This window comes from Octopus sinensis, linkage group LG20 (assembly GCF_006345805.1).
Source record: "Octopus sinensis linkage group LG20, ASM634580v1, whole genome shotgun sequence".
NCBI classification, from domain to species: domain Eukaryota; kingdom Metazoa; phylum Mollusca; class Cephalopoda; order Octopoda; family Octopodidae; genus Octopus; species Octopus sinensis.
The window spans coordinates 14,439,718-14,458,047 of NC_043016.1; the positions used below are offsets into that span (position 1 = coordinate 14,439,718).

An 18,330-nucleotide genomic window follows, 5' to 3' on the forward strand; every position below is an offset into this window, starting at 1 on the left:
TCAAACACGGTATAATGCCATATGGACTCAGTCGTTGCCTCCGTAAGGCCCAACTCTTGAATGGTGCTTTTTATGTGCTACTGGCACCAGTGCCAGTTATGTGACACCAGCATCAGCCATGACTATGATTTCTCTTGGCTTGATGGGTCTTCTCGAGCACAGCATATCACCAAAGGTCTTGGTCATTAGTCATTGCTTCTGTGAGGCCCAAAGTTTGAAGATCATGCTTCACCACCTTGTCCCAAGTTTTCCTGGGTCTACCTCTTTACACAGCTGTCTTCATCCATGACCATACCAGCACAGTCATCACTCTTGCACACCATATCTGATGCCTCTTCTGCCCAACTTTTTTCTCATGATGCTTACACTCTGTTGAACATGCACACTGACATTGCAAATCCAGTGAAGCATACTGGCTTCATTTCTTTCAATCCTACGGATGTCCTTAGCTGTTACAGTTCATGCTTCACTGCTGTGTAGCATAGCTGTTCGCACACAGGCATTATACAATCTACCTTTATATTCTGAGCGAGAGGCCCTTTGTTACCAGCAGAGGTAGGAGCTCTGCACTTTGCCCGGCCTAATCTTATTCTCACAGCTATGCTTCTCATAGCATCCACCTCTGCTACTGACTTGATTACCTAGATAATGGAAGCTATCTACTATCTCTAGCTTACCCCACTGGCAGTTGATGGGGTCTATTTTCTGTACATTTTCAGTGTTCATTGTACTTGTGCATCTTCCGCACACAAAGGCTATTTTCCCTCTTAGCTTTCCTCTGATATTGCTGCACCTCTTATGTGTCCAAAGCTTACACCAGGTACATCTTATGGAGTTTCTACCTAGTCCTTTTCTATAAATGAGCAGGGCCATCTACCTGAAGGTTATTTGTGATCTTTCTGCCTTCCTACTTCCTAAGACTTTGATTTTGGCTAGATCAACTCTAAGGCCCTTTGATTCTAGATCATGATTCCATAGTTCTAGTAGTGATTCAGCTATAAGAACAAGGTCATCAACATAGAGGAGCTCCCAGGGGTAGTCTGTCTTAAATTTCTCTGTTATTGCCTGGAGGACTATGATGAACAAGAGAGGGCTGAGCACTGATCCTTGGTGAACCCCTAATTGTACCCTGAATTCTTCACTGTGCTGGTAGCATCCCTGTACATGGCTTGTACAGCTTTCATCAACCACTTGTCTATCCCTAGTTTCCACATTGACCACCAGATAAGGGATCAGGGGACCCTGTCAAAGGCTTTCTCCTTGTCAACAAAAGCCAAGTACAAAGGTTTATCTTTGGCTATGTATTTCTCCTGCAGCTGCCTTACCAGAAGTATATCATCAGTGGTGCTTTTCCCTGGCACAAGACCAAACTACTCTCAACCTAATTTATTGGATATGACCTTCTCTGTAACTATCATCACTTGATCCAACAATTTCTTACCTCTGTAATTATTTACCTTTACCCTTGTAGCAGTTGACTATGGTGCTGCTACACCAGTCATTGGGTACAACTCCTTCATGAACCACCTGATTTACAATATGGTTGACTAGGCCATAACCCACACTGCCAGATATCTTGAGCACCTCAGCAGTGATTCCTGGTGGGCCAGGGGCTTTCCCTGTCTTCATATCCTAAATTGCTTTATCCACCAGGGTACTGTCGATTTGGGCAGCTGGTCCCTCAATTGGATCAACATTTGACAGACTTTCTTCCTCCCATTCATTCTCCATGTTTAGCATCTCCAAGCCTCTTTCTTTGCAGAATCATTAAATGCAAGTGCACCATTATCCATGCGGACACATTTCTCTCCTTTGACATCACAGTTTTCACACAGTCTTGCAATCCAAAACACTTCAATTCTTTGATCTTCACATCACTGGACATAGGCAAACTTCTTCTTTTCTACTTCTCCCTTGGCTAGATATATATATATATATATATATATATATATATATATATATATATATATATATATATACACACACACATATACACTTGTCTCCTAGCTTCCTTTCTGGCTATCTGATACGGTTCCCTGCTGCCCCAACTTTTCCAGGCATTCCAGACCCGTTTCTTTGTTCTAATGATCCTGTTTACAGCATCATTCCACCACGATGTCACCCTAGGCCAGGATGGGACTTAGCAAATATATGAATATATATACATGTATGCATACATATATACATACATGTTTAGATGCATATTTTTTATTAGCAGTATTGGTTCAGAATTGCATTTTGTATGCTGGTTTGAAGAAGGCCCTCGGTCCATCCGCAACCAAGTCAGCCCCTCTGAAATCAACTACTGGAGATCTCATCAGGGATCAAGGCAAGCAAATGGATAGATGGGTGGAGCACTACCAGGATCTCTACTCACGGGAGACCACAGTGGCTGAGGCTGCAGTCGAGAGTGTCAAGATCTTGCCAGTCATGTGCGAACTTGACAGTCTGCCATCTATAGCAGAGCTCACCAAGGCTGTTGACTCCCTAGCAAGAAATAAGGCTCCGGGAAAAGACGGCATCCCCTCAGAGACCATCAAAGCCGGCAAAAACACCATCCTGCTTCGGCACCTTCATGAGCTTCTGTGTCAGTGCTGGGAAGAGGGTACAGTCCCTCAGGATATGCGGGATGCCAACATCATTACGCTCTACAAAAACAAAGGTGACCGTGGTGATTGTAACAATTACCGTGGTATATCCCTTTTAAGCACTGTTGGAAAGACCTTTGCCCACGTTATCCTGGCCAGGCTACAACTACTTGCTTCTCGAATCTATCCGGAATCGCAGTGTGGCTTTAGAAGAAGCAGATCAACTATCGATATGATATTCTCCATACGCCAACTTCAGGAGAAGTCCAGAGAGCAGAAAATGCCATTATATATGGCCTTCATTGATCTAACAAAGGCTTTTGACTCGGTAAGCAGAACAGGCCTCTTCCTCCTGCTCCAAAAAATCGGATGTCCACCAAAGCTGCTGAGGATCATCAAGTCTTTCCATGATGACATGCAAGGCACCATACAGCACAACGGTTCAACATCAGCCGCCTTCCAAATAAAAAACGGGGTAAAGCAAGGCTGTGTCCTCGCTCCTACATTGTTTGGCATCTTCTTCTCACTCTTGCTGTCACATGCCTTTCAGACATCAGATGATGGAGTGTTTCTGCACAGTAGAAGTGACGGGAAACTGTTCAATCTCTCGCGCCTGCGTGCCAAGACCAAAATCAGAAACGTCCTGATCAAGGAGATGTTATTTGCTGATGATGCCGCTCTGGTAACACACACAGAAGAAGCCCTCCAAAGGCTCATTAACTGTTTTGAGCAAGCATGTAACGACTTTGGCTTAGCTATCAGCCTTAAGAAGACCAACATCATGGGCCAGGCTACATCGGACATCCCAAACATACATATTGGAGACCACAGATTACAAGAGGTGGAGAAGTTTACCTATCTGGGCTCTACCGTCACCTACAACCTATCCCTTGACGCTGAGCTCAATATACGCATTGGCAAGGCAGCTGCTGCGATGGCCCAACTCTCCAAACGGGCTTGGGACAACAATAAGCTGACCAAGACCACAAAAATGAAGATCTACCAGGCATGTGTACTCAGCACTCTACTGTATGGAAGCGAGACCTGGACGCTATACACACGCCAAGAGCGTCGCCTAAACATCTTTCACCTGCGCTGCCTCCGAAAAATCCTCCACATCAAATGGCAGAATCATATCCCCAACAAAGATGTCCTCAGGCAAGCAGGAATACCAAGCATGTTTGCACTCCTCACACAAAGACGTATGAGATGGCTTGGGCATGTTAGCCGTATGAAAGATGGCAGAATCCCCAAGGACATACTCTACGGAGAGCTTGCTAGGGGTACTAGGTCTGTGGGTAGACCGATCTTGCGTTACAAGGATGTTTGCAAAAGGGATATGAAGGCCTGCAACATCAACATTAGCGGTTGGGAGGCAGTCGCCGGCAACCGTGGAGAATGGCGACGTACAGTAAAAGAGGGTATACAGAGGAGTGACAGAAAGAGAGAGGAGAAATGGAAAGAAAGGAAGAGACATAAACAAGAGACCATGGCACTACAATCATCCAGGAACAGTCTTCGCTACATTTGCAGTACCTGCCAGAGGGAGTGTTTGTCCAGGATAGGACTACACAGCCACAGCAAGAAATGTAACAGGAAATAAAATATAACAGCCGGACTAGACCTAGAAAAAAAAAAAAAATGCGCAACTCCATTGTCTCCCGAGACAGAAAGGATGCCAAAAAGAAAGTGTGAATATACTATAAAAAACCACAAAACTATAGTATACCCACACAAGTATACCTGGACTTAATGCTGGTGACAGTAATTAATGACTGCTCTTAAAATTTAACTGAAACTAAAAGCATTTTTTAAATCCATTCTAAAATCAAATTTTTTTCTATTCCTCAGTTGATGAAAATGAATTGAGCAAAGAATTAAGGTCATATGGTTTTCCTCGTCCACATAAACATAAATTGGCCTGCTTACGTCAGGAATTAACAGAAGCATTTGTTGAGTAAGTATATGTTAACTTTTAAAATCCCATAATGCTTTTCTCCAAATAAATTTTCTGTTTGAAACTAGAAATTTTGATGAAGTGCAGTTAGACCAGTATAAAATTCATAGAAATGTAACTATTGCATGAATTTGGATGAAATTTGCTGATATCATGTATTGGTTGCTGGAGAACATTGTGAATAGGATTTTTAGCTGTTGCCATGTCATGTTCACCTGTACAGATAGGTTTATTACAGGTAAATTGATGACATGTTGGTATTTTCAATTATATTTATAAGATATATATCTGTTCCTGTTAATTGATTTCCTGTCTCGGAGTTGAATAAGACTTTTGTCATCTCGTGGCTATAATAGTAGACACTTTTCCAAGGTGTCATGCAGTGGGACTGAACCTGGAAATATGTGATTGGGAAGTAAACTTCTTACCATGCTGCTGTGCTTGTGCTTCGTTATCTCCACTTTTATCAACTGCACAATCCTTTTACACTAACCAGTGTCTTGCAGTAGATTGTCTTTTCAGTCCTGTCCAACAATCCTGTGTATTTGTATCCTGTAACTTCTGTGGTTAATGGATCTATTTGGCACTGATATCATTAAAAAAAAAGGATGAGGTTCATTTTGTAAAGTGGAAGGGCATCCAACCAGAGAAGCCATTGGAGCATGAGGCAGTCCATGCACCCATCAGATCCTGTCAAACCATCCAACCCATGCCAACATGGAACATGGACATTAAATTATTATTATTATTATTATTATTATTATTGAATGTAGTCATTCTGATTTTGTGGATATTGTAGACATTCCAGTTGTTTGCTTTTAAAAAAATATTTGAATGTCTATAATATTGATGATTTTATTTGTCTGATTGTATCTTGACATTTCAATCCTGTTTTCTTTGCATTGTACAATTATTTCGACTCAGTCTAATTTATTGTTTCAACAAATGACTATCATTTTGTTGTAAACTAATTTGTTGTAAATATGGACACAATTGTTTAAGCCTTTAGCATTTAAACCATCCATACCGAGCCCAAATATTCTATTTGTTTTATGTTCAAACTGGCCAGATCCAGCCTCTCACACCTACCCTCCAATGTTATTCTAAAAATAAACAATTGCATCATTGAAACCTCAAAGCTATGAGATAATGCAGGATTAATTTAAAAGAATGTGGATAAATAGGCATTACATTTGACAGAATAATCTGAATGCTGAAGGATTAAACTGGCCATATTAAGTCCAAATATTCTACCTGTTTTATGTTGAAACGGACCAGATTCAGTTTCTCATACTTACCCTTACAGTGTCATTGTAAAATTTAACAAATTTTGAGGTTAAAAGAAAATGCATGATTAATTCAAAACAATGTGAATAAATAAGTATTACATTTTAGTGAGTAATCTGATTGCTAAACAGTTAAGATATATTTAAGTAATTTTGTTGCGACAAATTCTTTAATGGTCTTTGTATATTATTTCTCAGAAACAGACACATGATATTTGTGAGGAATGCAGCATTGGAATTCAAAGCAAAAAGAGAGAAAAGTGACAAACAGTCGGAAGATAAGAAACAGGTATCTTCTAAGATCTTATTAATTTTAAATAACTTTTTATTTTTTTCGAATTGGGGTTGATCTTTCAATATGTTAAGAATGATGAATGACAGGAGTTAGAAAAGAGGACCAAAGAACAACAAGGGAAGACAATGTAAATTATAAAGAACCCATGCTAGCATGGAAAGCGGACGTTAAATGATGATGATATCTGACAGTTAGGTGCAATATAGACATGTGATCTTTGGTTCAGCCCCACTGTGTGACACCTGAGGCAAGATTCTTCAAATATAGCTCCAGACTGATTAAAGCCTTGTAAGTGGATTGCCAATGCCGCCGTGACTGGCTTCCGTGCCGTCGGCACGTAAAAAGCACCCACTACACTCACGGAGTGGTTGGCATTAGGAAAGGCAACCAGCTGTAGAAACACTGCCAGATCAGACTGGACCCTGGTGCAGCCTCCTGACTTCTCAGACCCCGGTTGAACCATCCAACCCATGCTAGCATGGAAAACGGGCATTAAACGATGATGATGATGATGATGATAACAGTAATGATAGATAGATAGATATGGAGAGTTGGCTCCAGCAGTATAGAAACCAGAAAACAATGTTGATCACAAAATACTGTGGAACAAAGGTGTAGATTATGTTGATCAGTTTCAGATGGTTAAAATAATAAATGATATTAGTGTCACATTAATATTCCTTCCTTTTTTGTCTTTTCTAGGCAAATTCTGTGATAAAAACTGATTCCATAACTGAAGAAAGTGCAACAGATGTAGTGAAAAAAATTGTTGAAGCACTTAATGGCAATAATGAAACATGTAAGTGTTTTATGTATAAACAACATATTTTTACAGGAAGAAAAGAAAAAAACAACATTAAAAGTATAAATTATTGGGGGGGGGGCGTGGAAAGCCCATAAAAGTACCTCATCAAAGATACAAAGAAAAAGAAAAAAGGGAGCAGAAGATGGGGAAGGAGGGAGTAACAGGTTGTACACCCCAGAACAAATGGTGTGTTTAGTTGTGCCTAGCAGAGGTGCAGCAGACGTGATTGTAAAGGTGTTGCCATGGAGAACGGCCAGTGATAACCCACCTCAAGGGACTCATTTCTTAGGCTGGCTGCAGCTATCCCAATTTTGGAATGGAAATTGGCAAGTGTGAGGTCCAAGAACATCTGAGGCACAAACTGGTAGCAGCCAGTCAAGCTCCTCTATTTGTTTATTTTTCTCTTCTCTGACTTTCTCAGGAATTTCTGGAACCACAGATGACATTGGCTTACACTTATTGACTGATCCCCATACACTGCATTAATATTCGTTGCACTTTCCATTGTGTTGTTGCCTTTATTGAACTTACAAAGCAAAATATACCAAATATGCTCCTTTGTCACTTACGTTATAGCTTTAAAAAAAATTACTGTTAAAATCGAACTGCATTCTTCAAAACTTACACTAAGAATAAGTCAAAGGTAAAATTACTTCCTGCTTTTATAGCAAATTGATACAGGTAGTTTATCCTGTTCCCCTCCGACTTATAGTTCATGCAACTGAAAAAATCCACATTATTTGTGGGATGACCAAATATGTGTGTGTGTTTGTCAGTGTATATATGTGTGTGTGTGTGTTTGTCAGTGTATATATGTGTGTGTGTGTGCATAATGTCAGGTTGCTCATAAGTGCTACTGGTAGTGTGTAGTCTAGTATGACCTGTTGTATGGTCAGTCTGTTGGCAACTAGGACTGGTGAAGAGTAACTCAGCAGGATGTTAAACAATATCTGTCAAAAAGATAGATGTAACCATTGAAATGACAATGGCTATATAGTAATAGTGCAGGGACATCACCTTATTATATCAAAAATAATGTTTATTTATCCACATTGGTTTGAATTAATCGTGCATTATCTCATAGCTTTGAGATTTTGATCAGGATCTGATGGGGAATGCTGGGGTTGGAGGAATCGGTGGAATGGTTGGTAAGGGCAAATGGAGTGAAGTGGTATGGGTGTGTGTTGAGGAGGGTTATTGCATTTGAGGTAAATGGAGCACGAAAGCAAGGTAGACTGAGGAAAAGGTGGAGGATGAGATTGGGAGGGTTGGTTTGAAAAAGGAGGATGCCCAAAACCTGGCAAGATGGTGTGAGGGCAGTTGCTATGGCATTGAGGTAGATCTGGCCATTCCCTGTTAAAGGGAAGAAAGCCTGATTTAAAACACTGGGTGATGATAATGATAACTGTTAATTATTAGAATGATATTGTAGGATAGGTGTGAGAGGCTGGATCTGGCCAGTTTCAGCATAAAATGGGAAGAATATTTTGACTGGTTTAAATGCTAAAGTGTCAAAATTTTAAGACCATTCAGTTTGAGGTCTTTCCAGCCATGCCAGGATACTGGAAGGAAAGTTGTTCTGTCTTAAAAGGTGAGTGCAGTTCTGTGTATGCTTTGGTCGCTGTTAATTACTGAGGGGAAAAAAGAAGTCCATTGGTGATGATGAGAAGTTGTGGAACTTAGAGGTTTGATTAACTGGAAGTATGTCATTGTAAACCTGCAAGAATGTGACTTGTGGTATTGGCCGTTTCCGAGTGACTGAGCAATCTTTTCCAAGGATAGCACAGCTCCCCTGTTTATCTACATCGACCTAGAAATTGCGATCTAAATACAGTTTATCTAATTCTTTTTCTCTTTATCTCTCTGCAGATGCTTGACTTTATCCTTTTTTGTTTTTCATGACCAGGTTTTTAAATGTATTTTTATCATTATTTTTAGTTGTTGAAAATGGTAAAGAAATTATAAAGAAGGCTGCTAGCTCTGTTGGTTCATTGTCTGATTCAGGTATGGCCATTTATTGCAATTTTTGTCTACTTGTCTCGCTCTCTGCTTTTCTTTCTATCATCAGCTGAAACTGTTCAAAGAATTAAAATAATTGCCTTTGGTTGTTTTATACATTTGTTGACCCTTTAGCATTCAGGATTACTCAGTCAAATGCAATGTTTATTTGTTCACATTGTTTGCTATTTATCATGCATTATCTCGTAGCTTCAAGATTTTGATGATGCGGCTGCCTACTTTTAGAATAACATTGTAGGATAGGTGTAAAGGGCTGGATCTGGCTAGTTTGAACATGAAATAGATGGAATATTTGAGCTGCTTTAAATGTTAATGGGCTGAAGTAAAATATATATGATAGGATTTGTTACTTCATTTGTAGAAGGAATATGATTGGGAACTGCGTTTGCTGCTGGATTACAGCTAATAAATTATTAAATTTTAAACTAATTTTTAATTGGATTACAGTTAATGAGTTATTAAGTTTTAAACTAATTTTTAGTCTTCTTACATGCAAATATTGTCATTGAAACTGTTTAACCAGTGGAATCAGAGAAAAATAATGTTAGATAGCTTTGGTTGAGAAGAGACAAGATAATCTGAAATAGTATTTTGTTTCCAATTATTAGTAATTTCTAATATTGGTTCATTGATTTTCATTTTTTTCTAGAATTTTCAATTGCATTTAACCCAGATGTATTTCAACCCCACGTAAATCATACAGAAGCTGATGTAAGTTTGTTTTCTTCTCTTATTTTCAAAACTACTTTTAAGTATAACATGTTAGTGAGACTAACTTAGAGTAATAACATATAATGTGTGTGCGTGTGTGTAAAATAAAGAAATTTAGTGAATTGACGATTCAGATGTTAAATTCTTGATATGATTGCTTCTTTTTAAATGATCTTAAAAATCTCTGAGCTCTAATTTGTGATGCTCTGCATATAACAAAGGACAGTATTGTCATTGGCGTATTGGAGTTCTTTTGTGTATGTGTTGGATGTTTAGATATTTTCTTTCTCTCCCCTATACCTTTTTCAGGACACATGCTTGTGTGAAATTTGTGGAGAAAACTGTATGGAAGCTGATCAAGTATTTATGCTTATGAATGTGTGTATGTGTGTCAGAGAGAGAGAGAGATTATAAATGTCTATTGTCTTTGAATTGATAGTTTTCATATCCGGATGAGAATCATCATTATCGTTCAACGTCCGTTTTCCATGCTGGCATGGGTTGGACGGTTCGACTGGAGTCTGGCAAACCAGGACGCTGCATCAGGCCCAGTCTGATCTGGCAGTGCTTCTCCAGCTGGATGCCCTTCCTAACACCAACCACTCCGAGAGTGTAGTGGGTGCTTTTTGCGTACCACCGACAAAGGGGCCAGAGGAGCTGGCATCGACCATGATCGGGTGGTGCTTTTTACATGCCATCGGCACAGAGGTCACAACTACAATTTCCATTTGATTTGACGTTGATGTCCTAGACTCAGTAGGTCTCCTCAAGCACGGCATGTCGCCCTACGATCTAAGGTACTTTTGAGTGGGCTGGTTATGCGACACTGGTGTAGGTTACAGCTGTGAACTCACTTTATTTGCCGGGTCTTCTCTGTCACAACATAACTCCAGAGGTCTCAGTCTTTTTTCATTGCCTCTGTGAGGCCCAATGGTCGAAGGTCATGCTTCACCACCTCATCTCATGTCTTCCTGGGTCTCCCTCTACCCCTGATTCCTTCCACTGTTTGGGAGTGGCACTTCTTCACACAGATCTCCTTGTCCATCCGCAGTACATGACCATACCAGTGCAGATGTCTCACATTTCTAACATTTCTCTCAGGGCACTTACACTCTACTGTGTATGCACACTGACATTATACATCCAGTGGACCATTGCTAGCTTCATTTCTTTCAAGCCTATGCATGTCCTCTGCAGTCACAGCCCATGTTTCACTGCCGTGAATCATGGCAGTTCACACACATGCATCATACAATCTACCTTTCACTCTGAGTGAGACCCTTTGTCACCAGTAGGGGTAGAAGCTTTCTGAACTTTGCCAAGGCCATTTTTATTCAAGTGGTAACACTCTCTGAGCATCCCCCCACCCCCCACTACAGACTTGGTCACCTAGGTAGCAGAAGCTATCAACTACTTCTAGTTTCTCCCCCTGGCATGTGATGGAGTCTGTTTTCTGCGCATCTGTGGTGTTTATTGCCCCTGTGTATCTGCTGCACCTCATATATGTCCACTGGGTACATCTTAATGGAGTTTCTACCTACACCTTTTGTATTATATTATATTTAGTAATTTTATTCTGAAAGCTTGAATGATTTTAAAAGTTTTGTTTTCTCTGTAGACTCATCAATTAGAAAAAGAAAAACAATTAGTGAAAGATGCTGCAGAATTTCTTGTATTGCACCATATTCCTTCTTTTGTGAGTAATCTTCTATTGTTTTGTTGTAATATTATTGTAGATAGACTGTTAAGCTACAGGGATGTAAACACACCAATATTGATTGTCAAATGACAGTGGGGGGGGGGGGACAAACAGACACATATACACTTATATATACACGATGGGCTTCTTTCTGTTTCCATCTACCAAATCAACTCACAAGGCTATAATAGAAGACACTTGCTCAAGATACCATGCTGTGGGACTGAACATGGAACCATGTGGTTGGGAAGCAAGCTTCTTACCACACAGCCATGCCTGCACTTATATATATGTATGTATATATATATGTGTATGTGTATATATATATGTATATGTATATAAAATAATAATAATAAAAAGTAACAACTAAAGAATGAGACCTCTATATTAGATAAATAAAGGATTATTTGTATATGTTATAATTTAGAACAAACAGTAAAAGGTTGTCATTATAGTACTCGGAGTTTCGAATGCTGGAGCAAAGAGCTACAATGCATTCTCATTGGCTATTAATGGCAACAGACGCTATGAAAAACTGTTGAATAAAAGGGAAGTTACTCTAATAGATAGAAAAAGATAAAAAATACATGCAATCATATTCTCACAATACATAGACATAAACCCCCTGCGTTCACATCTGCATACGTACACATTCACACAAACATGTATATGTACATGCTCATACACAAATGCATGTATGTGTGTACTCATACATACATATCCACACATACATGCACAGATGTATATGCGTACACAGTTGCGTCTTCATATAAAGATAGGTGTTTATATGCATACATGTAAAATAATACCGATATATTTAGACTTTAATACATATAAATATCTATATATATATATATATATATATATATATATAGAAATTGGATGCATAGCATTAGTGTGCTTCAACAAAGGAGCACAATTGAGAGAAAGGCAGGGATATAAAAGAAATGAGACATAGCTGAGTTGATATTGTCTTATGATGCTTATGGAGGATGTCTGTTTGGTAAAATAGCTGGAAATCCAAGTGGAGGGCATGAAAAGAAGCAGTGAAAGGTGATTGCAGTAAAGGAAGAGATGTTAAGCTGGAGGAAACTCATGCAATTCTTTCAAGCATCAAATTATGTTGATAATGCATAACTCACTGCATAATATTAATTAGCGCTTATCCACAGACATCCTGTCACAGAATTTTAGTTAATTAGTATGTGAGAGGACATAGTATATGCTTGTAAATTTATTTAAACTCGTCCATAAGTACATTGTTTCATACACAGACACGGGGTATGAGAGGACATAGTAAGTCAATAAGACAACTCGGATCTAGCAAAAACCAAATGTATTTAATAAAATTTCGCAGACAAGTTGTTGATAATCTTTCTTCTAAGATTATTCTGTGAGTCCACCTTCAGCTGCGACGATTGTTTCAATGCAGAACCAGAATAGTTGACAAACCTACACTAAATAGCTTTTACTTCACACCTGGATAATGACAGCCTTCAGGGGAGCTATGGTCTTGTGATGATGTTGATTAGTCTCCCTTCAAAAAACACTCCAAACGTAGTAGTCCAAGTTTGGTGTTGGATTGTCATAAAAATTCTAAGATCCTGTGGAAAGATGGGAATTGGCATGATATGACCTTCTTTACTCACCATTCCTAAAGCCATCAGAAGCATCTGTACATAGCCATCTCTCATTTCTCTTGTTAGATTTCGGGTCTTGGTTGAAGAGTTTTTCCCATCAGAGAACCAAAGCATGCCATGTTTGTGAGGGGTTTTAAACATTGTTAAGCAACTGCTTGGCAGGGATCAAATGGGTTTCTGTGTCTTTGCGGAATTGGTCCCTCCTCAATACAAACGACTTGTATTGAATGTCCGCATGCACCATAATTCTGACAGTCCACTCTGATACCAGAAGTTCTATGGTGATGGCCCTTATTGATTTTCTGGGATCCATATCAATAAGGTTGGATGAGTTGCTGTTTCCTGATAGTTCTTTGAGAATGAAGTGTATCAAAGAGTGGGAGGTAAAACCCCTAAACATTCTCACGAGAGGCTTCCAATTCCATCTGAACTTTGTAAACCAAAGATCTTGCAACATATAAAATGTTGTCAATTTTCTAAATTGTTGTTTCCCAAATACACACACATGGCAATAATGACTTTCGTTTCTTGTACTTTGTCTGCCATAGGGAAATCCTTTTAATTGGTTTGAAGAGAGTAATGTACTGAGAATTGTCCACAAATACCACCTATACCCTGCATATATATGTATGTGTTTGTGTATCTATAAGGGGATGCTGAGAATTTCCTGTTTTTGGGTAAAAGAAAATACAGGATCACTTAATTATGATTTTATTCAACATATTCCCCCCTCAGATTCACCTACTTATTGCTGTAGTTCTTCAGTTTTTCTAAGCTCTGTGAAAGAACTTGGAAGGTTGGGCCTCCAACCAGGCCTTTTGTGGTACCCTTAAAGCGAGGTATTTTTCAGCACCACCTCGTGTATGTATATACATACATACAGACAGATATTGACTTCATTCCATTCATTTATTTTTCAGGTAAATGATTGTCTGGACCACACTACATCAATTATTGATGGAACCTCTTTAACAGATGCTATGCACCATCGGTATGTACCAGTTTTATTTATTACTTTATTATATTATCACTGTAACTCTCAACATTCCACTCTTATTTTGCTTGATTTTTATTTTTCCATGTTTCAATGCAATTAGGTCTTTGCACCTTTGGAATTTACTTCAGTATATACTTTTGCACCTGTGCTGAAATAATCAGATCATCATCAGTTGGTGATATTTGGGTCATTAGTCCAGCTCATTTGGTTGAATGGTGGAAGTTGTAGGCTATTGGCATAAGTCAGAAATTAAAATGATGAAAAGCTGGGTTTTTTTTTTTTTGTTGTTGTAGGGGAGCTGCATGGCTACCCACATATAGGGGAGGGAGTGAGAAATGAATCAGTAGTAGTTGGAGAAAGACAAAAAGTGGTGATAAGGTGTGTAGGGGCACCATTTAAAGAATTGTTCTTCCTTTCTTTAACCATATTTTTTAACTTCTTTTCATCTTGACACAAATTTTTTAGTTGCAATTTAGTTTAAATGATAAAATCTTGTAAACACTGATGGATAAAACGTTTTTGTATGATTTAAATTTTTCACTTTGTTTTACAGAGGAATTAATATACGATACCTGGGATGTGTAGCTGATACAATTTCTAAATGTCCTCAAATATCTTACCTGTATGTGAGTATCAAAAATACTTATAATCTTAATATCGATAATATTGATTAAAAACATCCTAATTATTTCTTTCTTATTCTGGAAACACTTAGATCTTAATTACTATCTTCAACAACAAAATAAACAGTAAACAAACACTTTTCTAATATCTATCAAATAAGGCAGTGAGCTGGCGGGATTGTAACTGTGCTGCAAAAAATCCCAGTCGAATACTGGGGTTGATGTAATCAACTTGCCCCTATACTGAAATTGCCGGCCTTGCACCAAAATTTGAGAAAAAATATTTATTTCAGTCTTTTATACATTTCAGCCCTTAAGCTGAGGCCATGTGGGGGGCAAACTACTTTTTGTTTTTAATTTGATATTTTTCATTTTTATTAGTATTGACAGTAAAATAATGCTTTAGAAAATTTAGTTTTGTGATTCAGCTTTGTTCGATTTCTATCTAAACTAGTATTTTATATTTAGAGTTTTTGTTTTTACTTTCCACAAATAAAAAGAACAATGACTATTCCTATTGTGTTCCATAAACTTACTTTATCACTTTCATTTTGAAATTCTTAACGGAGTATTTTAATCAATTTTACAGACAATTGCTGTTGCAGAATTGGTATGTTTGTCTGCAAAACACACTTTCAAGGCATATATGCAAGGAGTTGCTCAGATGCATTTGTCATCATCTCTTAGCCATTTTCTTAATTGTTTTCTTGGATCCTTCCAATCACCTAATGCACAAGTAGCAATTGAAGATGTGAGTAAAACAATTCTGTTCTTTTCATCAGAAATTAATACAATCTTTTTAAGCTTTATTACTTCTATATTGTAATCTAAATTAAAATTATAATTTTGAAATAATCAAAATAGTTTTAACTAATAATCAGTACATTGTCAAATGATAATCTAGGAAATATGAACATCTTTCTTGAGAAATACAACTCTAACAAGAAAACCACTTCATATTCACTAATCTAAGTTTAACTTAATTGCTCTGATATTTGCTCATTAAACCTATTCAGTCTATATTGTTTCCATTTGAAAACTAAATATGTAAATTAAGCCATTAATGTTAAATAACTTGGAATTACAATATATTTAGATGAATTACCTTTAATTCTTGACCATATTACTGATTGCTTATTATAGGTGGATGATTCTTAATATTAATTCTTTTAGTTCCTGTTAGTCAGTTATAACTTTCAATTTAATTTTGTGAACCAGTTTTAGTTAAACTGTGAAGGCATGTAGCCTAGTGGTTTGGGTGTTGTGCTTGTGATTGCAAGACCATGGTTTCAATTCCTGGACTGGGTGCTGTGTTGTGTTCTTGAGCAAAACACTTCATTTCACATTGCTCCAGTCCAATCAGCTGTAGATAAGTAACCCTGTAATGGACAGGCTAGTATGTTGTTATCTTGGTCAGTTATATGCCATGGAAACCGGGTATTTGACCCTACAAGTTCTTGGACTCAAGTCAACAATGCCCAAGGGACTAAACATTACGTCTAGTTAAATCAATATATTTGTTTCATTTATTCATATGCTTTAATGTTATTTTCTTTTTAACATATCCTTATATTGCATACAAAAACATTTGTAAAAAACTTACACCATATTCAAAGTCCTTGTTCTTAGTGCAGTAATCACAGGCAACACACTTTGTCTTGATTTATTCAAATTGATGAATAATTAAAGAAAATAATTCACTGCATATTTTCATATTTGATAGAATTCTTCATATTCTTTATTTAGCTTCAAAAGAATTCTAGAAAGAAGAATAAAAGGAAAAACAAAAGTGGAATTCTCTATGTTCCAGGTATGCTTGCTCTGATTTTATAAATTTCTCTTAAAACTATAAATTGATGATTTTAAAAAAAAAATTATAGCCAAATTAATTTGTTTTTCTCTTCGAGGTAGAATTAGCAGCTTTGAGTGAATGGGGCCAGAGAAAATCCTGTTATTTTAAATGCACTCCAATGTTTATTGGTTTAAGAAACTGAATTCATTCATAAAGAAGTTTAACTGCCAAAAGAGAGTTAAATATGTAGATCTGTGATCACAGCATCAAACACTACGACCGTTAATATTGTCTTTTGTATGTGCTACTACAGCTGCAGCAGCATTTTATTTGCCTCAAACAACCCAGTTTTGAGAATAAGTTCTACTTTAATTTTACACAATTTCATTTTTTGTTTTAACAATCATAGATGTCATTGGTTTGGATTTCTCTTTTAGAAAATTACACTAGTCAAAGGAATAATTTGGAAATTCATGTAAAATCTTTGACAAACTTCATACAAGTTGTGGTGCTGATTAAAACAGTTGTATCAGATTTAAAAACTAAATTCATTAGAATTGTTATTAATTAATTCGTTGTTTGTGTGTTCATGCATCCTGGCTGTGATTTACAATTTGATGGAATAATCTCAATGCTAAAGGGCTAAAGTTGGAGTGTTTTGGTTCTGTTGTGTTTGTAGTTGGTTAAGCATAAAGTTAGCAATATTGTTGAAATAGACAGTTGCCACAACCTCTGCTTACACATTCAGTTGTCTTGCTTAAGTTGTATAGAGCAATAAGAGCTAGAACTATAAAAATTATTGGGGCTTTTGCTTTGAGAGATAAGAAAATACTGAAGGAAATATGTCATAGGAAAGAAATAAGAATCAAAAAAATATAACTAATAGTAAAATGATAATGGTTTCAAATTTTAGCACGAGGCCAGTATTTCTGGGTGAAAGGGTAAGTCAATTACACTGACCCCAGTGTTTCACTGGTACTTATTTTATTGACCCTGAAAGGATGAAAAGCAAAGCTGGCTTCGGTGGAATTTGAACTCAGAACATGAAGACATGAAATGCTACTAAGCATTTTGCCCAGTTTGCTAATGATTCTGCCAACTCACTGCCTTTAGTGGTAAAATGATATTGAAAAATATTCTTTTCTACTCAAGGCCCAAAATTTTTTGGGGAGGGGGCCAGTCGATTAGATCAACCTCAGTATGCAACTGATACTTAATTTATCGACCCCAAAAGGATGAAAGGCAAAATTGACCTTGGCAGAATTTGAACTCAGAATGCAAAGACAGACGAAATACCACTAAGCATTTCACCTGGCATGCTAACGTTTCTGCCAGCTCACCACCTTCAATATTGAAGAATATTAACAGTCTTTGTATTTTTGTATATATTTACCCTATACCTTACCTAGGTGTTTTTTCCATTTGTCTCCAGATAACACTGAATGGTTAAACGAGACTCCAAAAAGTTTGTGGAAGCGCATTGTTAATGACGTACATGAGTATTATCATTTTACTGTAGAAAGGTATGGACAATTTTTCTACTCTTTTTAATTACACTAAATTTAATAAGTTAGAATTTTTAGTAAATTTTTCATAAAATAATTATCAGATTAGGTTTCACTTTGACCACTTCTTTTCTCAAGAAATGGTATCTTTGGCTTTCCTTCAATATTAACCTATAGCTTCTTTCCTTCAATATTAACCTTTCACATTTCAATATAAATATCAACTTCCTCATCCAATCTTACCTATGAATTGCCTATTGAAGAATTCCAATATTTTATAGATTAATATAATCATCACAACAATGAGATAAACTAAACATCTAGCAAAACTGTTAGCAGTTTACATTTGTCACCAATTTTCTGACTATGGCCAAATCGCTTCTTATATTTGATCAGTCTTCCTAGCTATGTAT

At 37.3% G+C, this 18,330-nt stretch overlaps 1 protein-coding gene across 1 annotated transcript in view; it reads left to right on the forward strand.

Annotated features, from left to right (window-relative positions):
- The window catches only part of LOC115222523 (clustered mitochondria protein homolog), a 63,500-nt gene that overhangs the window by 33,578 nt on the left and 11,592 nt on the right, over positions 1-18,330 (forward strand). Inside the window, exons 18-28 of the mRNA XM_029792777.2 lie at positions 4,440-4,545; positions 6,030-6,120; positions 6,829-6,925; positions 8,870-8,935; positions 9,600-9,661; positions 11,280-11,357; positions 13,921-13,991; positions 14,551-14,623; positions 15,210-15,371; positions 16,367-16,430; positions 17,845-17,935. Of these exons, the coding sequence (XP_029648637.1) occupies positions 4,440-4,545; positions 6,030-6,120; positions 6,829-6,925; positions 8,870-8,935; positions 9,600-9,661; positions 11,280-11,357; positions 13,921-13,991; positions 14,551-14,623; positions 15,210-15,371; positions 16,367-16,430; positions 17,845-17,935 (961 nt within the window). The remainder of the gene's footprint in view (positions 1-4,439; positions 4,546-6,029; positions 6,121-6,828; positions 6,926-8,869; positions 8,936-9,599; positions 9,662-11,279; positions 11,358-13,920; positions 13,992-14,550; positions 14,624-15,209; positions 15,372-16,366; positions 16,431-17,844; positions 17,936-18,330) is intronic.